The sequence below is a fragment of the Columba livia genome, chromosome 1 (assembly GCF_036013475.1).
Source record: "Columba livia isolate bColLiv1 breed racing homer chromosome 1, bColLiv1.pat.W.v2, whole genome shotgun sequence".
NCBI classification, from domain to species: Eukaryota; Metazoa; Chordata; class Aves; order Columbiformes; family Columbidae; genus Columba; species Columba livia.
Genome location: NC_088602.1, coordinates 55,053,708 through 55,073,396, shown reverse-complemented (window position 1 = coordinate 55,073,396; position 19,689 = coordinate 55,053,708). Strand labels below are relative to the sequence as shown.

The 19,689-nt window shown below is 39.5% G+C and overlaps 1 protein-coding gene across 3 annotated transcripts in view; it reads left to right on the top strand.

Moving 5' to 3' along the window:
* ABCC4 (ATP binding cassette subfamily C member 4 (PEL blood group)) overlaps positions 1-19,689 on the top strand; it is a 157,157-nt gene that overhangs the window by 88,852 nt on the left and 48,616 nt on the right. For all 3 annotated transcript variants that reach the window (XM_065056982.1, XM_065056990.1, XM_065056995.1), the window contains exon 20: positions 622-701. In XM_065056982.1, the coding sequence (XP_064913054.1) occupies positions 622-701 (80 nt within the window). The remainder of the gene's footprint in view (positions 1-621; positions 702-19,689) is intronic.

Here is a 19,689-nt window from a genome sequence, read left to right as displayed (position 1 = left end):
GATTAAAACTGTTTTATTAGCTTTAATAAAGATCAGTATTGTCAAGGTTTTGAGTAAATATAAATGAACACAAATCTGTCTCAAATTTTATTCCAGAAACACGTGCAATTTGAATCCACATAAATAGTGGAGGGGTGGGAACAAAAATACTAAAAAGGATCAGCCAGATCAACTATGATCTATCTGGGACATACGTGCACTAGTGAGTTTCAGTCAAAGATAAGAGCAGATTCTGGCTGTTGTTGCTTGATGAAACTTGAATTAAGTTGGCTCAACTGTAAACTTTTACATGCACATGTTGAGCATATAAGGCATGTGTGTTTTACCTAAAATTCTATTGAACTATTATCTTCAAAGCCCATTTTAATTTTTTCCTAGCAGTTTAAGTAAAGGTTTTATAATTGGGTGAAAAGCATTTGTAAAAAAGTATTCTTCTTCAAAATATATTGCAGGAGTTGTAGAAGATTCCCTTCATGGTGGTTTTGAAAAGTGTCTTTTTATCTTCGGATTCCAGCTGTTTCCTTTTAACTGTTACTAAAATGGTAGAACATGTTGTGTTTAAGATATTTGGATCTTTTCAGGAATGATATTTATTTTTCTTTTCCAACCCTGTTTCTGTAGGAAGAATCTTAAATCGTTTCTCCAAAGATATTGGCCACCTGGATGACTTGCTTCCACTGACGTTTCTGGACTTCGTGCAGGTAATTCGGTTGCTGCTGCCAAAGACTTCTGCACTGCATTCTGAGTTTAGATTCCTGTGTGCTTTGGTGAAGACCAGCTATTTGTCACAGACGCAGCTGTGTTGAATGAAAGTACTCGTTCGTGAAAGAAGGTGCGGTTGAAATTTAATGTGTCAGTAAAAGCTAACATGAGTAATAACTGGCAGGTAGGAGTGGCTATACACAGCTTGCTATTATGTCAAGATTTCAGTTCATAGTAGCTACATGCTTGGTAAATTGCTCCTGATTTGCCTCCAAGCGATCTGGCAGGCTTATTGCTGTTCTAAGAAATATGTCCATAGTAAAGAAACAATCAACTCACATGAAAAGATAGCACAGATTAACCTAATTACGTGTCTACTTCCACAAAGAATCAAATGCTTACCACACCGTTTTGGATTAAAATAGGTGTGGCTATTTACAAAGAAAAGATTAGTAGTAATAGGGTGAATGTAATAGCCTTAATAGGAACAAGTGAAATAAGTTGCTGCAGACAAGAAAGATGGACAAAGCACTGAGATTTTGATGATGATGAAAGGATAAAGGATTATATATGATACCAAGGTAATTTTTCTATTGCAGTTGCTATTAATCCTCCTTGTAAAAAATTGCAGAAGGATAAGGCTGCAAAAAAATTGATCATACTGTATCAAAATAACATGAATCACAGAATACACAGAGTTGTGGAGTCTAGAGATAGAAATGTCTTAGTGGATCATCTGGAATCAGTGGATCAGGCTTGTCATGCTCAAGTCAGGAGGTGCGACTGCTGACTTAGCTTCATCTCCTAGAGATAACTTACTCAGGATCTAAACCTTGCTTTGACTTCTTTAAAAAATAAAACAAAGACATTTTGGGTTGAGCATGTTAATGCTGAACTCTTGAAAATAGGAAAAAATATTCTAAGGAGTTGGTAAAAACACTTCTTAAGATAAAAACCTTTTCCTAGTTTAGTGAAGCTGTTAAATTGAGGTGTGTGTTTGTTTTTCGAAGCATTACAGTGCCACATGTCATTTTGGGGAAGAAAGGAAGGTGTGATGTATTTTACCTATCAGTTAACTCAGTTGGAGGTTTTTTGTGAGTTATGCAGTTGCTTATAGTAAATTTTGAATTTATGGACTTTTAAGGCCCTGGCACATTCTTCCTTGAAAGTGCAATATAAACATATTTCTGGAATATGCTGCTGATTTTCTACTGTTTATATAGGTTCAAAATTTTCTTCAGTCTCATTAACTGTCTTAGCAGACAACATATCTTACTCTATTTCTGCACTCCTGGGACAATTTATATGTGCCTGTATTTTGGCTGGAAGCTCAGGCTGTACTGCAGGCGTTATCCTCTTCTCTTAGCAGTATGTGTGTTCATACTACGTACCGCCCATGGCCAGAGCGTCCTCAGGGTCCCGCGGTCTTGAGATAAAACGATTAACCCTTTTCCTTAGTTCTGTGCATTTACTAAAGTGCGAGAGCCGTGTTGCAGCCCCACTTGCATGGCGTTTTTATAGCGAGAAACTGAGTGGGTGTTTTGCCTGCCCTGGCATGTGGTTTAAAGGCATGTGGGGTTGTCTGAGGATGCAAAATTTGCTGGGAAAATGTTAGACAAGTCTGTGTAAGCAGAGGGAGCCAACATTGGTGTGGTCTTGTCCATATTTCCTTTTGGGAGCAGACCCTGAAGCAAAACTGTCTCGAGAATTACACACACTTTTTTTTTTCTGAGGACACCAGCTGGTTTGCTCCAAGAGAGGCAAGAAGGAGGTAACCTGTGCGCATGGCACATACAGAGAACTGAATCATCTACTACTGAATTGGAAAACTTAGTCATTTGACTATTAAATATATATACGGTCGGCAGTATGTCCTTACCAAAACATAACTGGTCTGAAAGAATGAAGGCTGTTGCTCTAGATGTGATCGTTTTCTTCTTTCAAGCTCCTACTGTAAACTGCTTTTTGTAAACATTTCCCCTCATCTTGCTTACTTTGTGCATTTCTTTTAAATTGGCTATTGAATAATTTGTCAAATTCTGAAGTTGGTATTTTAAGTGAAAAGTTTTCCTTTTCAAAAAAATAAAGTAGGTGTCACATGTCCAGTACTCTATTAAAATGATACTGTATTTCAAAGCTTGCCTGTTCTATTTGGCATCAGAAAAGAAAATTTAGGAAATTACTGTCGATTAATAATGCACTGGTATCCATAACACAAAACCACTTCCTTCTTGGCGGGTTGTCTAAAACTTACTGTTCTTGATGGGCAGGCTTGTTGGTTAGTGGATGCCTTTTGAAATTCAATAGCAAAGCGATGATATTTATTTCTGAAGAAGCACAGATTTTTACAAAGGATAACTGTAATCAATTATGATAGAGATCTTTTGTCACTTGTTTTGTTTGCAGGTGTCTTTTATAAGACTTCCTATAATCCCTTCAGGAAGAAATATTTTCTCCTTTCTAAAAACAGTATTAGCTAAATATAAAAGCTCTGATCCCCGCCATTGTTGTTGATTCTTTGAGAGACATTTCCCAACATTCATTGTTTAAATGGTTGTCAGGAGGAATCAAGTGAAACTTAATAAACAATGCAGTAACTGGTTCATCTTTGTGTGTAGAAGCTTTTCTTGAGCGGATTTGCATTGAAGAAGTGGTCCTTTTTCTGAGTTACTGCTAGGATCATTGTGAAGCATTCCAGCCTTTTACTATATTGGCAAGTGAGTGTATAATTTCTGCACAAATAAGCACAACGTGAATGGACACCCAAAAACTACAATATGAGCTCATTTGAATACCTGCAAGTAAATAAATAGGATCTACTAGTTTTGAGAATTTTGTAATTACACCAAGTACAGATTTTAAAGCAACGCTAAAAATTGATAATGTTCTTTGTAGACTCCCTAATAAGATTTATACACTGCACTACAGTCATAATGAGCGTGATTAGTCTAGACAGCTATACTGGATGAAAATTAATTCCTTGGAACTAAAAGAGCTGAATTTTTTACATCCTTCATTGAGTCAGTGAAGAAGAAACAGTTCCCTTCAGGAGAGTGGATAGTTACTGCACACTTATTTGTTGAAGCAAAAATAAAAGGCATGTGGCAAGCACAAAAATGCATCATAGACCTTGTGTATTCTTCTGAAAACCTAGCTAGATTTTGTAAAACTGTTGCTTTGCAAGTGTTCCCAAAGTAGCAGCTCTCACTATGTTTAAAGTTTCCTGCCATCCTTTTTTGTTTGGTTTTAAGTGCACCAAAATACAGCACACCTGTCTTTGGAGAGGAGGCAAGAGGGACAGTCCTCACTAGAAGGAGGCAGTCATTTTTTTATTAACAGTGTATAAGACACGTCGTGTCAGTGCTGTTGACTGTCTTTTTGTAGAAATTACTGTTGTATCCACAAGATTTATAAATAAAAAATAAGCCTCTTTTAGGAGAACACGTTCATGGCTTTGAACTATGTGGGTAGATTCTGGAAATAAACCAAAGGTTAAGTTAGGCACTTCAACTGAAGTATCTTTAATTGTACATTTACAGTCCAGTTCAAAGCTCATTAAAGTAAATGAACTTTACAGTCCGCAGTTTAAGCCTGGGCCTTATCTTTTGTAATGGATTCTGGCTGGCCAGAAGGTTCCATACCAGCTCTCCCAAAAAATAAAAAGCAGTGCTATGTTCAGTATGACACTTGGTATTTCTACATATACAGCACTGAATATGTGTGTAAAATTAGGCAGTAATTAATGCTTGTGTGTTGATTCAGATCAGTCAAAAAGCTGAATGAACTTATTTGGTGAAGATGCTGGGGTTTTTTCGTGAGCTTGCGTATTTTTGATCACTTGCTTAGTACTGTTATCCTCCTTAGACTCAGTTCAATGTCTCGCTTTCTTTTTCCGATCCTGAGTTTTGCATTTTTGGCAGGTCTTTTCCAACTAAGTGAATATCTCCTCAGGTAAGGGGCTACTTGTGTGAAGTGCTTTAAAATGTTCTAAAGGGATTTGAACATGTACTTCATTTAGATATGTATGCTTTATTTATGTATTCCTTACTTTAATCAAAGAGCAGGCGTGACAGCAGCCTCAAAGAGCTGCCCAAATGCAGGTGATTGCAGAAATGCTTTCTTGAGTTGGTATGAGCTTGATGGTCCTGTAAATTAGTGCAAAGGGACTTAAGGAAGTCAGGTGCCATTTAAAATGACTGGGATTTTGCTATTTAATTTTCTTAGGCTCCTCTGAAAACACCAGCTGATTTACTCAGTGTTATAACCAACTGTTGTTCCTCCTCCTGCCTTAAGCTCTGTGGGAGTTGTGGTTCTGTTGATGTGGACTTCACTGGCAGGTGTGGGGTTTGTACTTTAAAATGTCCTGGTTAAATGCATAGCAATGTCTAGCTCAATGCAGCACTAATAAAACACATTATACTAATTTGGAAAAAGGCCAGCCAAGGAATAGAATTTTAAAAAAATAATGAGGAAGTACTAGGAATTAATAATCCAATATATTTACTAGTATTTTACGTGCGTTACTCCTCTGTGGCCACTATTTTGGATGCTGTATTTTCAAGAGCTCATCAAAGGCCTGTTTTTAGTACCTGAATCTCCCTTTGGCTTGAGATGGATCTGTAGAGGCTTAACATCTTTAAACTGTGGCCTCAGGTGATGCAGGACAAGTACCCAAACTGATAAACTACTGGCTGAAAATTATATCTGTGAACTGATTGAATACATAGGACAGTGAAATATATTTCACTTTCTTTTGGTTTTGTTAAATATTATTATATGTTTTAAAGAGATGGTTTTCTTTGTAGTTTCTTGCCCTTTTAATTCTTCAGTGATCTTATTACCTGTTAACAGAGTTGATTTTCTGCTTTAGTTTCTTGTGAATCTGAGTAACTTAATGTGATGCCCCCTTCGTTTTGATTTCTTACCCTATATTGGATTTAGGGGCCAAAAAAAAATGATCTGTTTTGTTTCTGGAGAACACTGTGAACATGTGAACTATCTGCAGCTGCCCTTGGAAAAGGGCAGTGATTTATTGAGGAAGACTGAATTGCAAAACCTTTTTCCTCCCCAAAATCAACAGCTTGACTGAGTTTAAATAACTGACTTTTCATATCCTTTCATCACACACAAAGACCTAATCCTGAGACTACTTGAGCCACCAATGTAGGCTGTGGCTGAGACCACCACTGAATGTGCCATTCCCTTCTCACCACACACAAAACACATTGACTGCAGCTTTATGAAGTGAAAATGCTGAAGAAAAGGAAAATGTGAAGGAGGTGTCCACAGTCATTTCTTTAAAAAAAAAAAGAAAAAGAGAAAGCTGCTGCATCTGGATATTAGGAACAAAAAGTGCCTCAGACTGGAATAATAGCTTGGGTCACTTGCTTTCGTATGTGCACAAGAGTGGAACTGCCGTTCCTTGTTTCAGTACCACTGACCCCTGCATTTTATTGTGTGAAGATGTCAGGGAAAGTGTGTAGAAGGAATTCCAGGATCTTTTAGTTTAACAATGACGTTGTTATTTTGTGATTTCTGAGAGAGGGGGGGTATGTGGTTTTACTTTCCAGTTTAGCCATGTTTTATGTGCGTACATGTGAGTTTGAAAAGATATTCATTAAATTCTGTGTATTTGCATGTGTATGTTTAAAATATGACTATAAATATATTGTGAGAAAATAACCGGTGGTGGGATCTTTGTTAAATGTCAGTATATTCTCTTTAGCCTGCTACACAGAGCAGACTTGTATCTTGGGAGACACCTTTTAGTTTCCGTTCTGCTGAATCCTGGTAGTTCTGCTTGATCACGAGGTTCTGCAGCTGTGCTGGGGATTAAATGCAAAATAAATAAATTAAAAACCCCAGTTGCCTGATGGCACTTGACTACTGAAATCTCAGAACTTTTTCTCTGTGGAACTAAAGGAAAAAAGGAGGAGGCTTTGGTTGCACTTGTGTGTCCAAGACCAAGATGGAGGAGCTGTGAGTTTAGCACAGACACTTGTCTAAATAATGCAGTTCTTTATTGACCTTTCATTCCTCTGCCCTTGAATGCCTTAATTGTTAAATCCCAGTAGCCAATTAGTCTTCTTGATGGTGACCAGCAGTGGAAATAATCTATGCCAAAGCTATTGCTGGTCTTCACTCTGTCCCTGTCATCACATTCCTTTGAATGTAAGGATGAGTGTCTTGCATCATACTGACTGCATATTTACTCAGATTGATGGTATGACTGTAGGTTAAAATGTATAAAGTCTGGAGTCACCGCTGATAGGTGGATTCCCATTTATACACAGACCTTGCTTTTCTAAGGAAGGCTAAAGGTCAGTTCTCACTATAGTGGTTATATGTAATCCAGCCCAATCATTTCTCTCACCCTGTTTTTCTTTTTCCTATTTACATTAGTGTGCAGAATTTTTATATGAATAGGTGTATGTGTCATTCTCTACATATTAGTGTCAAGACAACAAGATAACATTGCAGTAACAAACCTAATTTGTGTGGGCATATAATGTAACTTTTTTTAGTATTTTGGGGTTTGTATTTATGTAGTTTTAATAAGAATTGAAGATGTAGCCCCTTATCTAACATGGGAAAGAACAAAAAATACTGAAAAAATGTAATTTTATTACCTTTCTGTCATCTTCCTTTCCTATGTTTCCTTTACCGCTTTCCTTGTTTGTCTTAACTCATTTCCTTTTAGTTTTTTTAGTCTCCACTTATGTGGTAAGACTAGATAGCACCTTTGTTACTGGGCTGTTCTTTCCATTTTCTCAATGAATTGTGGAATACTGGTGTATTGAACATCAGGAAAATAAAGCTAGCTTTCTCTTAGTCTTCTGTATTTCTTTGTCTAGAGCATGAGAGCTTCGTGAGATGCAGTGTTCCTCTTCATTTCTGTAACAGTTCAAACAGATTGTGGCTTAGTGGTAGGGAAGTCAAAAATGTATTTTTTTCTTGAGTTATTTTGGTATGTTTGACTAAAACCTGTAAATATAACATTATGTTAAGGTTTAAATAGGCTCTTCTCCAAATTGGCTTGTCTGTTTTCTTCATCAGATAACTCTCAATACATTTTCAGCTAGTAGAAGGCAGGATACTTGTATGGAAATCCAGTGATGTGCCCCCCTTCTGCGTTGTTTGGAAATTTCCCCTCTTTTGGTTAAGGTGGAATTTGTAAAAGTTCCAGAGGGAGATTCTGTTTGTCTGGGGCTCTTTTTAAAACCTGTTGGAAGATATATTTTCTTGTTTGCTTTTCTTACGGTGAAACAAGTACAAAGAAATATTCTGATTTAAGTGAACTCATGTTCTGTAGTTTTATCCTTTTCTTTTTGTCCATCTTTCTCTATGTACTACTTCTGCTTTTGGTGCCAGTGGGGATTTCTATTATTATTTACAGGTATTTTCCTGACTTTTTAAGCATTATTGCAACCTTTAACAACTGTGGCTCAAACTGGTGATTATCTTTAAAACTTCTACAGATCATTAACATTTCTAATATTTCACAGGAACTAAAAATCTTTAATTCTGCTGTCAGTCAAAGAGTGTAGCAATCCTCTTCCAAATGGTGATAAGTACAAATCTTCTAGATTGCCTTGAACTACTGATATGCTGTAGATAGGACAGTGTGTGCTTGCAGACAAAGTAGGATTTCGCTGTTCGGCAAAAGTCCTGGAGATTTCACTTTTGATTCAAGAGGGAAGGAGAAACTTGGAGGAAATTTGAATTACTAAGCCATGTAGCTGGCCTGTGTGTGTATGTGTGTGTTAAATTACTATGCATATTTATGCCCCAAACAAACATGTGGGACAAGGAATTATCTCTAGGATAAAAAAAGACTGTGTCTTGTAAAAATGCACTGCCAGGGTTATGTGTGCATCTCGTACAGAATGTAAGAATGTTTTTCTTGCTAAAGCTGGTATTGTGACTGACAGGTGAACTCTGCAGCTGATTTGAAAACTCCCAATGAGTTTGTTCTTCAAAAGATAGAGGCTGCAGTTTGGGCAGCTCCATGCAGCAAGAGATGAGAGTTCGGCTGGGAACTGAATGTCAAATGTCTTTGGGAAGCTTATATCCCTTTGTGTTACATCTACGTTACAGAATAGTCTGGTATCATAAAAAAAAAAAAAATTGATTAGTTTGGATTGCACTCTAGAAATAGTAAAACTTTGTGTGTAAGAAAGGCTCTTTCAAAGGCTCGATAATGGTTGTTCCTGCACGGTGGAAGAATAGGACTCTGGAGCGATTGCATTTTCTTTTGCAATCGTGTCCCTAAATCTTTTCTTCTTTCTGGTTTTGAAATCAGTCTAATGTTCAAACAAATAGAGCTCTTTTACTATGATAGTCACTCATATACTAAAATAATCGTTTTAGATCTTCCCTTCTCAAACTGAAAACTTGCTGGCTTTGGTACCAAATTCAGTTGTCCATCCTTCTCTTAAACATAACGTAAATACTGAGAAAATAACATAATACTAAGAAAAATAGTTTTTCACTTTTCTCACTGGTAAAAAGTCTGAATTTTGGGGTCAGACCTGGTATCAGTTACTTCGGTGTGTCTTTGATGTTTGTGGTAAATAACGGCCTCAAGTTGCACCAGGGGAGGTTTAGATTGGATATTAGGAAAAAATTCTTCACAGAAAGGGTTGTCGGGCATTGGAACAGGCTGCCCAGGGAAGTGCTGGAGTCGCTGTCACTGGAGATGTTTAAAAGGCATTTAGACAAAGTTCTTAGGGACTTGGTTTAGTGCCAGAGTTAGGTTATGGTTGGACTCAATGGTCCTGAGGGCCTTTTCCAACCTAAATGATTATGTGCTTCTGTAAACTTCTAAAAAATCTTCCTGATGGTCTTGGAGCATATTTGTAACAAATTATGAATGAGCATGTGATTTCCCCAGTAAATAATGTTTGTTATCTGCCAAGAAATTTTCTTGTTACTTCTTTAGGTGCCACTGGGTTGTGTACCTGCAGAGAATGGCTGAACCAGGTGAAACCTGGTGGTGGTGGTGAGAGACTCGTGCTGAACAGTTAAAATACACTTGCTGAAAATGTCAGGCCACTGATAAGCTTCCTGGAGCTGAAGAATTATGAGTCAAGAGCTTGTTTTGAATAGGAAAGTAGTATTTTATAGCCCTATCAGAGTGGCAAAGATCTGGGGAGGTTAGGAAAAAACTCAGAGACAAGCTAAAAAGCATTTTTTGTGTATCTGCTATGAAAGAGTGCGACCAGAAAAGAACAGAAGGTAGTTTTGTTTCTTAGGATAGCTGATGCTGTAGTCCTTCATATTTTTCATAGTTTTTGTTTAACTGGGGTAGAGGGGCTGCTGGGGAACTTAAAGAAATATGACTAGGACTTCATTCCACCTAAAAATAAACATATGAATAGTGTATTTTAAATAGCAAGAACAAACAGTAAAATACTTAAAAGCTTGTAATTGCTGTAAGGCCGAAGATCTGTGTTACTGAAGGACTGAAACTTCTCTTAACAGAAGAGCCCCCAGTCCAAATGCAGCACAAAGCTTTTAAAGTTGCTGAAAGACACAGAATTGACTTCTGGCAAAACAATTAGACTTGGCTGAGCAGAAAAGGTCATGCAGCTGAAAATGAGGTATTCTTGGGGAGGGGCAGGGGCGTTTTGCTGTGAGGGACAAGAGGCCTGAGGCACAAAAGTCCGTGTATCTCAAAAGACAGGCTCTGCAAAACTGCAACTTATGGGTCAGCAGCGTCTGCAGTAAGCAAAATTTTGCCAGACGTTTGGAAGAACTGGGAAGAAAATGTGCACAGCATGGATGAAAAGGTTATGATAACATCTTCATTAGCTGAGAGGAGTTCCTCACAGGAACAGTGGAGAGGGTTTTAGTGAATAAGTGAATGGACTAGACCACAAGAACACTAAATAGCAGCATGCAGGGTCACAGCAGTTTTCCATCAAGGCCAGTGGTCTTTGCCCATCAGTAGTAACAGGAGATGGTGTTTGGGGAGAGCATGAGAACCTGGCTGCTTTCTGTGGTCCATTCCCTATTTAGCACCCTAGCATTCACAGTTTTGTACTGGGAGTGTCACAAGGCTCCTTTCCCAGTCCTTTTACTGTCTGTTTTTTGCATCATTTTGTATCAGCTTGTCAGATATGCTTCCTGTAGTCTAGTAGCCTGAAAGCAGTGAGATATGTCTTGATTTTTTTTTTAATTGTTCTAAGTATATGTGCCCCTTCTATTGAAAGAAAGGAATAATTAGCACTGAAAGAAAAACTGCTTTTAAGTGAGATAAGACTGAGGACAAATATTGGTGAGAGCAAAGTAGGAAATACCCCATTCGTAGCAAGGCTAAAGAGAAAAGTACCCAGTTTTGAATGAAATGTTTTGGTTTCATCAGCATCTGTGCTCAGCTGGGCTGTATTGGGCTAACATACCTGGGGAAAAGTTTTGGCAATGGCTTCAAGGCGCAGGAGGGGAGCAGAAATTGTTGAGCCATTCTTTACTTTCCTTTTAAAAATATCACTCATTTGGCAGGGGAGGTACAAAAATGCATTGTAGCAAGTGCAAAAGCCAACAAAGTGGTCATACTTACTGCTGTTATTGCTGATGGTGGGGGTGTTAGAGTCCTTGTTTATATATAGGTCACAAACCCCTTAAATTATTATGATGGAAAGGGCTGCTTTCCGCTAGCTTAGAAGAAGAGTAACTCCGAGAGAGCTGGCTAGTGCCTGATATTTTTCTGTATTGTTTCAGGCAGGTTCTGGCAAGAGCTGTTGAGAAAACAAAGCATGAGTGTGTGCATGTTCTACACTCGCTCTGATTAATGCTGTTTCCTCAAGCTACCATGTAAAATTGTGCTTGGCATCTGAGGTGTTCCACAGGAAGATAACATGTTTGTCATGGTACAAAGAGCACTGGAGTTCATGTGAATGGGTTTTGTGTGCCTGCATTTTTTTTTTTCCTTGGGAAGAGAGCAGTGTAAGAATATAGCCAGGGACTGTGGACATTTGGAAGAGAAGATAACCAACCTAGCACTGCTGAACCACAAAACATATTAACTTTTTAGTGTCATTTTACAGGAGATCAGAATAAAGCTGTGACTGACTCCCTTTAAACCGCAAGAAGAGGACCTCTCACTTTGATGTAGATCCTCATTGCAAAGTTGTGCCTTGCTGCCCGAATCCCTGAGAACATTTTTGTATGGAAGTACCTAGTAGGCACAAGAGCATTTGAGAAAATCAAATTAAAAGTCCTCCTCAAGATTTTATGGCTGATAAATAGAAAAACCATTGTCTACAGCCATCTACCAGAATGGATCTTGACTCTGTCCTTTTTTGCATGGCAGTATTGGCTTTCACGTACAGTGGGTATGAACAGGAGTTGCATGTAGAGATGCACAAGTAGGGGCCATAGTTTTGGCACTAATAAGGGCTTGTTTTTTAATGGAAAATCTGTATTAGGTGGAAGTCACTTATAACTGTGGCCAAAACACCCTGGCAACTAACTTCTTAGATGAGTGAAGATAGATAATTTATTACAAAAAGGAAAATAACTTCATGATGTTGTAGGAATGTAATGCAGAGTTTTAAAGGACGTGTGTTTTGAGTGTCTGGCAGAATCACAAAGCCCAGAGCTTGATTATGCGTCTGTTTCTAAAGCATCAATGTATGGGAGTCTCAGACAACATATGGACTGTGATTTTTGAGAGCTGCTATTGGAATCAAGACCTGCATAAGGCAGGTAAGCCTCTTGGCCCAGCGTGCCCAGAAAGCCTGTTTCTAAGCCCTTGTAGGATAAGAGATTACTGGTGATAGGTTGCTGTTTAAATACAAGAGAATGGTGACAGTGCCAATGTATTAAGGAAAACACCCTTTTTATTATAAGGTCACTTGGTAAAGAACAATTGGACACAATTCGCCATGATCTCAAACAAGTATTAAGGCTTTTCACTTAATGACAAAATGCATGCCAAGTCAAATGAATGAGCATGTTGGTGGCACAGAAAACATTTGCCCTGAGGAGCTAAGTATATGCTTGTTCTCTTGGAAGAACAATGATCCAGAAAGACTATCTTACAGAGACAAGAACAAGTAGAAGGTACTAGCAGTAAGGATGTGATTGGGAATTTTGAATACATTTCTGTGGTATATCTGACAGGTGCATTCAGCCCATTTGCAGTGACATATGGATTTAGTTAGGTAGCCTCTTGTTGGCTAATTGCAAATAGCAAGATTCAGAGGAGGAGAGGGTGTCTCGTGGAAGATAAGGCAGGCTTGCTGTTTTCGAAGCTTTTAGAGCTGGCAGTATTTAGTTCTTACATTTTTCTTTCACTCAGTTTATCTGAAATTACAGTTTTCATTTCTTTCCCAGCTGTGCCTTTTTGTCCCCTTTCAGTGCATTGGTTGTCTTGTCTTTGTATTTGTAATTTTCTCATGGATGCACATTTTCCTAAAGCTGAATTAACACTGACTGAGAGCTGTCATTCCTGTCAAATATTGCTGTCACTAGTTGCTTCAGAAAAGCACGACATCTGAGATGTCTTTTAAATATTGGAGTTACATGCAATGCTTTTCTTCCTATACTCATAAGTCTTCATTGCTTTTTCTCTCAAGACAAACCTGTTCCTGACAGTTTGATGCAAGCAATAGTATAAACAGCCATATGTAGTTTTTTTTAAACAGTTCCGAAAGAAAGCTCATAAATTTTATTTAAAAGGTAGTTTAGAGACAGACTACATGCCTCAACTCAGCCGCTTTGAGTAATATGAAGTTGAGCTGCTTATGTGCTGAGATTATGACACAAAGGTAAAGGGTTTCTATTTGGATGGTTCCTGGGTTTTTCTGTTGTTTGGGTTTTGTTTGGTTGTTGTTGGGCATTTTTTGCCTTTTGTTGTTGTTGTTTTGTTTGGTTTTTTAAATAAAGGGGAAAAAAACAACAACAAAAAATCTACAATGTGGTTCAATACGTTGTTCCGGATGCAGCTGGCCCGAGTGAAGTGTTTGTTGCTCTGATCTGCTCCTTGCGATGTCTCCTCCCTAGGGAAGCTTGTCCGCTGCTGTGCCAGTGTCACCAGCCACTGGTGTGGCTGGGCTTGAACAGAGATGCAGGGCAGTCAGACCGAAGACTCTGGTTTGAAAAAGCCTAAAGGTGTTCAAGGAAGAAGAAAATGTCAGAACTGGATTAGGATTGATTGTGCATGCAGTTATTTGGCAGAACTAACAAGGAAATAATTTTAGTCAGGGGGAGGGGAGGAGGAAGAAGGGTGATGCCAAGCAAGTATGAACAGAGTGGGGTTTTGTAGTTTCTTGACCTGGCTTTACTTCACACAGCACAGCCTGACGGAGAGTGCCGTAAGTTCATACAGTTAAGGTGGCAAACTTGAAATCCAGGATATGCACCATTGCTGTTATTAAATTAGTATGGCTTCATGGCAGTGTCCATGGGCTAATATAATCCTTGGGAGTCCATATCGGGGTCCAGGGAGCTGGGGGCAGAGCCAGGGTGGGTGTGTTTGACTGTTTTACTTCTGCTTAAATATTGGTAAAACCAGTTCTGGAACACTGCAGTTCTTGGGTGGGATTTGACTGCAGATTCAGTCATCAAAATATAGCTATCTGCTTGTTGGACTTTAGATGCTTACTTTGCTGTAGTCAGAGGGCATCTAGTCTATACAGTTAGTGGACTCTAGAGAAATATTCAACTGTAGGGTCACTGGGTATCTACTTAAAGGTTAGATGAATCACTTTCTAAACTAGGAGAGGAGTTTCACTATGTAAGTCACATGTGGGCTCCCACATACAGCTTTCTGAGTCTCAAATCCCATTCATTGGGCTCCACTCATTCATTAGAGGTCCTACCAGGTCACCAAGCTGCAAGTCTGGAATAGTGTGGTTCCTGTGGTGGTAGGTCCTCTATCATAGCTGTCAAACCCATGACTTGGTGTCACACATCCCACTGGGAACTTGCATAGACACACAACTACATGGTACCCCTTATGCATGTATTTTGTAAGAGATCCTGAAATACATTGTAAGGTCCATTTAAAAACAAACAAAGCGCAAAACTTATTTTTGAATTATGGAAGACCTCAAGGATCTGAGTATGTTGACCTCATTAGAAAGACAGAGAGGTGTTTTACAGTTACTTTCATGAGGAGATAAAAGACTCTGAGTACCCACTGAAGCAAAGTGCTAGTAGACCTGAGGCATTCAAAGTAGGGTCCTACATGAAGGCCGGGTGCCTTTTTCAAAGTTCTTAAACCAAACACGAAATATTAAGCTCAGGGTATAACTGATATGAAAGGGCAGTGATGTATAGAATGGGAAGGATAGACATTCTTAGAAGACATCTTGAATTCTAAATTTTGCTTTTGCATTTTTGTCCTGTCAACTTTATTAAATTACTTCAAATCACAGAATTGTCATAGAATGGTTCAAGTTGGAAGGAACCTTAAATATCACCTTGGCCCAACCCCCTGCCATGGGCAGGGACACCTTCTACTAGACCAGGTTGCTCAAAGCCCCGTCCAGCCTGGCCTGGAACACTACCAGGGATGGGGCATCCAGAGCCTCTCTGGGCAGCCTGTTCCAGTGCCTCACCACCCTCGTGGGGAAGAATTTCTTCCTTGTATCTAATCTAAATCTAACCTTTTTCAGTTTTAAGCCATTATTCCTTGTCCTATCACTACCTGCCCTTGTAAAAAGTCCCTCTCCAGCTTTCTTGTAGGTTCCTTTTAGGTACTGGAAAGCTTCTATGAGGTCTCCCCAGAGCCTTCTAACATTATATAAATGGTATCGTTTCTGCAACAAAGGGTAAGGCTTATAGCTTGTAATTCCCATGTTTTTCCAGATTTTTTTTTTTCTTATTGTTTCTTTGCCTGGCGTTAAATGCCTTTCTGTTGTATGGGTGTGCTACAGAAATACCTTGTTCTTCCTAGATCAAGACCTGTTTGAGATAGAAGCTCCGGGATACCCTCTCAGCACCTATAAGAATTACGAATATGTAGGTCATCAGAAGATGAAGGGAAAGCACGTTTCGCAAGTGAATGTGCTGATCAGAGCATTCGCTTCCCTGAAGGGTGACAAGAGGGTATGTTTGTTCTAGTGAGGCAGGAGATTTCTTGAGGAAGAATAAGCCACAGTGAACCAAGTGACTGACCCAAGCACGAGGGAAGTCTCTCAGGACTCTTGCAAGCAAGAGGATGATTCCAACAGTAGCAGCATGTGCTCTTCTGTACTCTAGGAATAGAGTATGTGCAGCCTGTGAGTGGGTGATTCTTTTTTCTCCAAGGAAACTGAAGCAAATTTGAAGATGGACATCAGACAATTTGCCTCCATTTGGAAGCAAATTAGATTTCTCTGTCCAGGTATTTTCAGTCTCAGTAGCCTCTGCATCTGTTGTCTTTTGTATGAGGTGGCCTTGTTTCCAGAACTGCGCAGATAGCTATAAAATGTAATTAATCAGCTCCTATTTAAAAAAAAAAAAAGAATTGGTGACTATTTTCTGCACAGTCATTACAGAAGACTTTTACTGTAGTTCTTAATTTTAGCATTTAAAAGATACTGGTTTTGTAGGCCATATTTCTTTTATGTAGGGAAATCCGCTGTAGACTTTTGATGCAATTTTCAATTATAAGCCAATTCTGCTAGACAAGGTCTAGATACCCAGTCCTGACTGTTTCTTGCTGTCCAAAGTGCATGTTTAGCTCACTGCTTGTCTGCATAGAGGAGAGCAGTCAGACTGCTGGTCTTATCATTGTCATTGGGCTGCTGATCATCTCGGGTCCTCCAGCCTGCACACAGTGACTCTACGAGCACTTGGGGCCATCTCCAGCTGGAGGGGTTCGTTGTCTCTTGTGAAACACGGGAGGTAGAACCTTTGCCTTACCTCACGCAGTAACTACATGATTACAGTCTGCAAGTGGTTGTGTCTGGCTTTCAGACTAACTTCATTAAGAGTTAATTTGTATGCAAGTTTGGTTTTCCAAAAAAACAACATGCATGACTGATCCACCCTATCATAAATTTTTATAATGATAAGGTGGTGCAGGCTCATCTAAAATTCCTTCCAAAGGCGGTGTCAGATTTTTACTTTAGTCATCCTAACCATCTTTTCCTTCTCTGTATTTTCACCGTAGCAAGGCTTTGTTTACATGAGCTGGATCCTAATAGTTCTACTCTACTCCCACTCCCACCCCCACTGGTCCTTTGCAACATATTGTAGATTATCATCACTAAAACTTCAGTTTGGCTTTTTTATTTTTTGTCAAGAAACATTTGTTTGCCTTGGAATTCTTTTCCTTGAAGCAGCTTTCCTCAACGCCTCATTTCAAGTTTGCAGCTGATGCTCTGAAGAGGCAGAAATACTTCAGAAAACGCTTTTTTGTGACTATCTAGGAGGTGATGGAGGGAGAGAAGGGGAAGGCAGCAGCCGTATAAAGCAGATTTGGGAGTGAGTTATCAGAAAGAAGGAACAGACTTCAGTCTCTGTTTGCTGATGAGGATGGAGGTGAGGGAGCCTTGAGAAATTAGCTGGTGTGTGGTTGGCTGACAGGCTTGGCAAAGTCATTGAGCAGCCCTGGGGAAAACAGGGATCTAGACAGGAGAAAATCTGGAGTAGGTCAGGAATCTTTATTTCCCCTCCTCTCATCCCATGATAGAAATGAAATACGCTTACAGGGTTTTAAAGAACACCAGAGAAGTAGGCGTTAGAGGAGGGCTGATGGGAGCTCTGCTTTGTTTTGCGTTGTGCTGGCATGAGCATGTGCATGATAGATCCAAGTGAAACACTGTGCACTTTTGCTGTCACCTTACCTCTTTGTGATGAAATCTCGGTAAAGTGTTTGCAATCTACTGTATGTATCTGGAAGGTCAAACAGCACGATGCCGTAAACACCTTAACCCACAGATGAGCAGCGTAGTGGTAATGCAGCTTCCCTCAGAGCTCTGACCCCATACATACCCTAATGCTATTTTCCTTAATAGGTTAATGAGACCCTATAATGTACTTTCAGGATCTATGAGACGTAAGGCTGTTACGCTGATAAATCTTCTATCACAAGCCAAGATCTTGCCTAGAGACGAAGACTGAATTGTGCTGACTCGTGCAGTTGTAATGCATAAGGCATGTGGGTTTGCTCTCTGGTCAGGTGAAATTAGGGTAAAGTCACAGAAGCCTCAAGGAAAAACACAGATCTAGGGGAAAAGGTTGTACTCAGTTTTGGCTTTAGAGCATATGTGTGTGGGCTACCAGAAGCACAGTGGGAAGTGTAGAGTTTCATAGGCATATTGTGCTCTGGTGAGACCCCACCTGGAGTCCTGTGTCCAGCTCTGGAGCCCTCAGCACAGGAAAGACATGGACCTGTTGGAGAGGGGCCAGAGGAGGCCACAGGAATGATCAGAGGGTGGAACAGCTCTGCTGTGAGGACAGGCTGAGGGAGTTGGGGTTGTTCAGCCTGGAGAAGAGAAGGCTCTGGGGAGACATTATTGTGGCCTTTCAGTACTTAAAAGGGGCCCGTAAGAAAGATGGGGACAGACTTTTTAGCAGGGCCTGTTGCGCCAGGACAAGGGGTAATGGTTTTCAATTAAAGGAGAGAAGATTCGGGCTAGACATGAGAAATAGATTTTTTTACAACGAGGGTGGTGAAACACTGTCCCAGGTTGCCCAGAGAGGTGGTAGATGCCCCATCCCTGGAGACATTCCAGTCCAGGCTGGACGGGGCTCTGAGCAACCTGATCTAGTTGAAGATGTCCCTGCTCATTGCAGGGGGTTGGACTAGATGACCTTTGAAGGTCCCTTCCAACCCAAACTATTCTATGATTCTATGATAGATGCCTCCATTGAAAGTGTTTGAAAATCCGGGTAGCACTCTGCTACCTGACCTTAGTTGATGTGTTGCTTAACTTTTCCAACTTGCTGCACAGATAAAGGGACAGGGGACAGAAGCCTTTTTGCTATAAAACACATTCTTGGGACGCAGTGGTCACTTATGCAGTTTTGGCATCCAAAAATCAGACAGCCACAAAATTCAGCTGGAATTCACTTGTGCGTCATATGTGATGATGAAGAAGGTGGTGCCTCTACAGTCCATAAAATGGAGACCTTTTAGAAAGCATTGTCATTTCTAAGGAATTCGTTAATGAAAATAATACAGGCAATTAGTATTGAGATAGAATTTCTATTGTCTGGTTTCCGTACAAGGTGGGTTTCTTTTTGTATGTTTTTTTTTCCCTTTTTAAGGAGCAAATGGACACCCTGATTCCAGTATGCCAGGACTCTTTTCATATATACACACATACGTACACATATGGCTGGTGTTCTGAAATAAAATTGTGTGCAGATAATGCTTTTTGTAGTGTATTCAAGTGGAAGTTTGATGTGACGGATGTGAGGTGGTCTGCAGGAAATGTGAGATTTAATGCAGGAAGTGGAAGTGGGATCCTCTGACCTAAGCAACAATGCTTCATTCCACATTATAGCTAGTTTTCTGAGAGTAAATTCAGGTTTAGCCCAGCTGCCCATCTCATATTCTGAAGGAAACCTGGTAAAACCAGCCTCGTATGACACTTCTTGCAGTGTTCATAATTTTTTTCTTATTTGTTTGTTCCCCTTATGTTTCCCAAAGCAATTCTTTGGGAAGAGAAAGCTCACTTTCTCTGATATTGGCTTTTCTTTCTAAATGGGACAAAGCTGTTTTTAGGAAAAAGTAACAAGCTCATATTGAAACTTGCTCTTCTAGCTGTCAGGTCTTTCAACTTGAAGTCAGTCTTTAACAGTTTACCTGGGGTGAAAACACATGGTAGCTTGAGTCCTTTAAAGCTTAGTTGTCTGTTTCATTAATCATCTATTACTTTGTTACAGCAGGCACAGAATAATTCACAAGGACATACACTAATGTTCATTCAACCAGTTTTGTAAAGACATTTCTTAACAAATAATACAGGATAAAAGCATAAACTGCACAAGGAGTCAAATTGTGTGTTGCTATAAATTCTTAGTTGCTTAAAAATAGATGTTGCT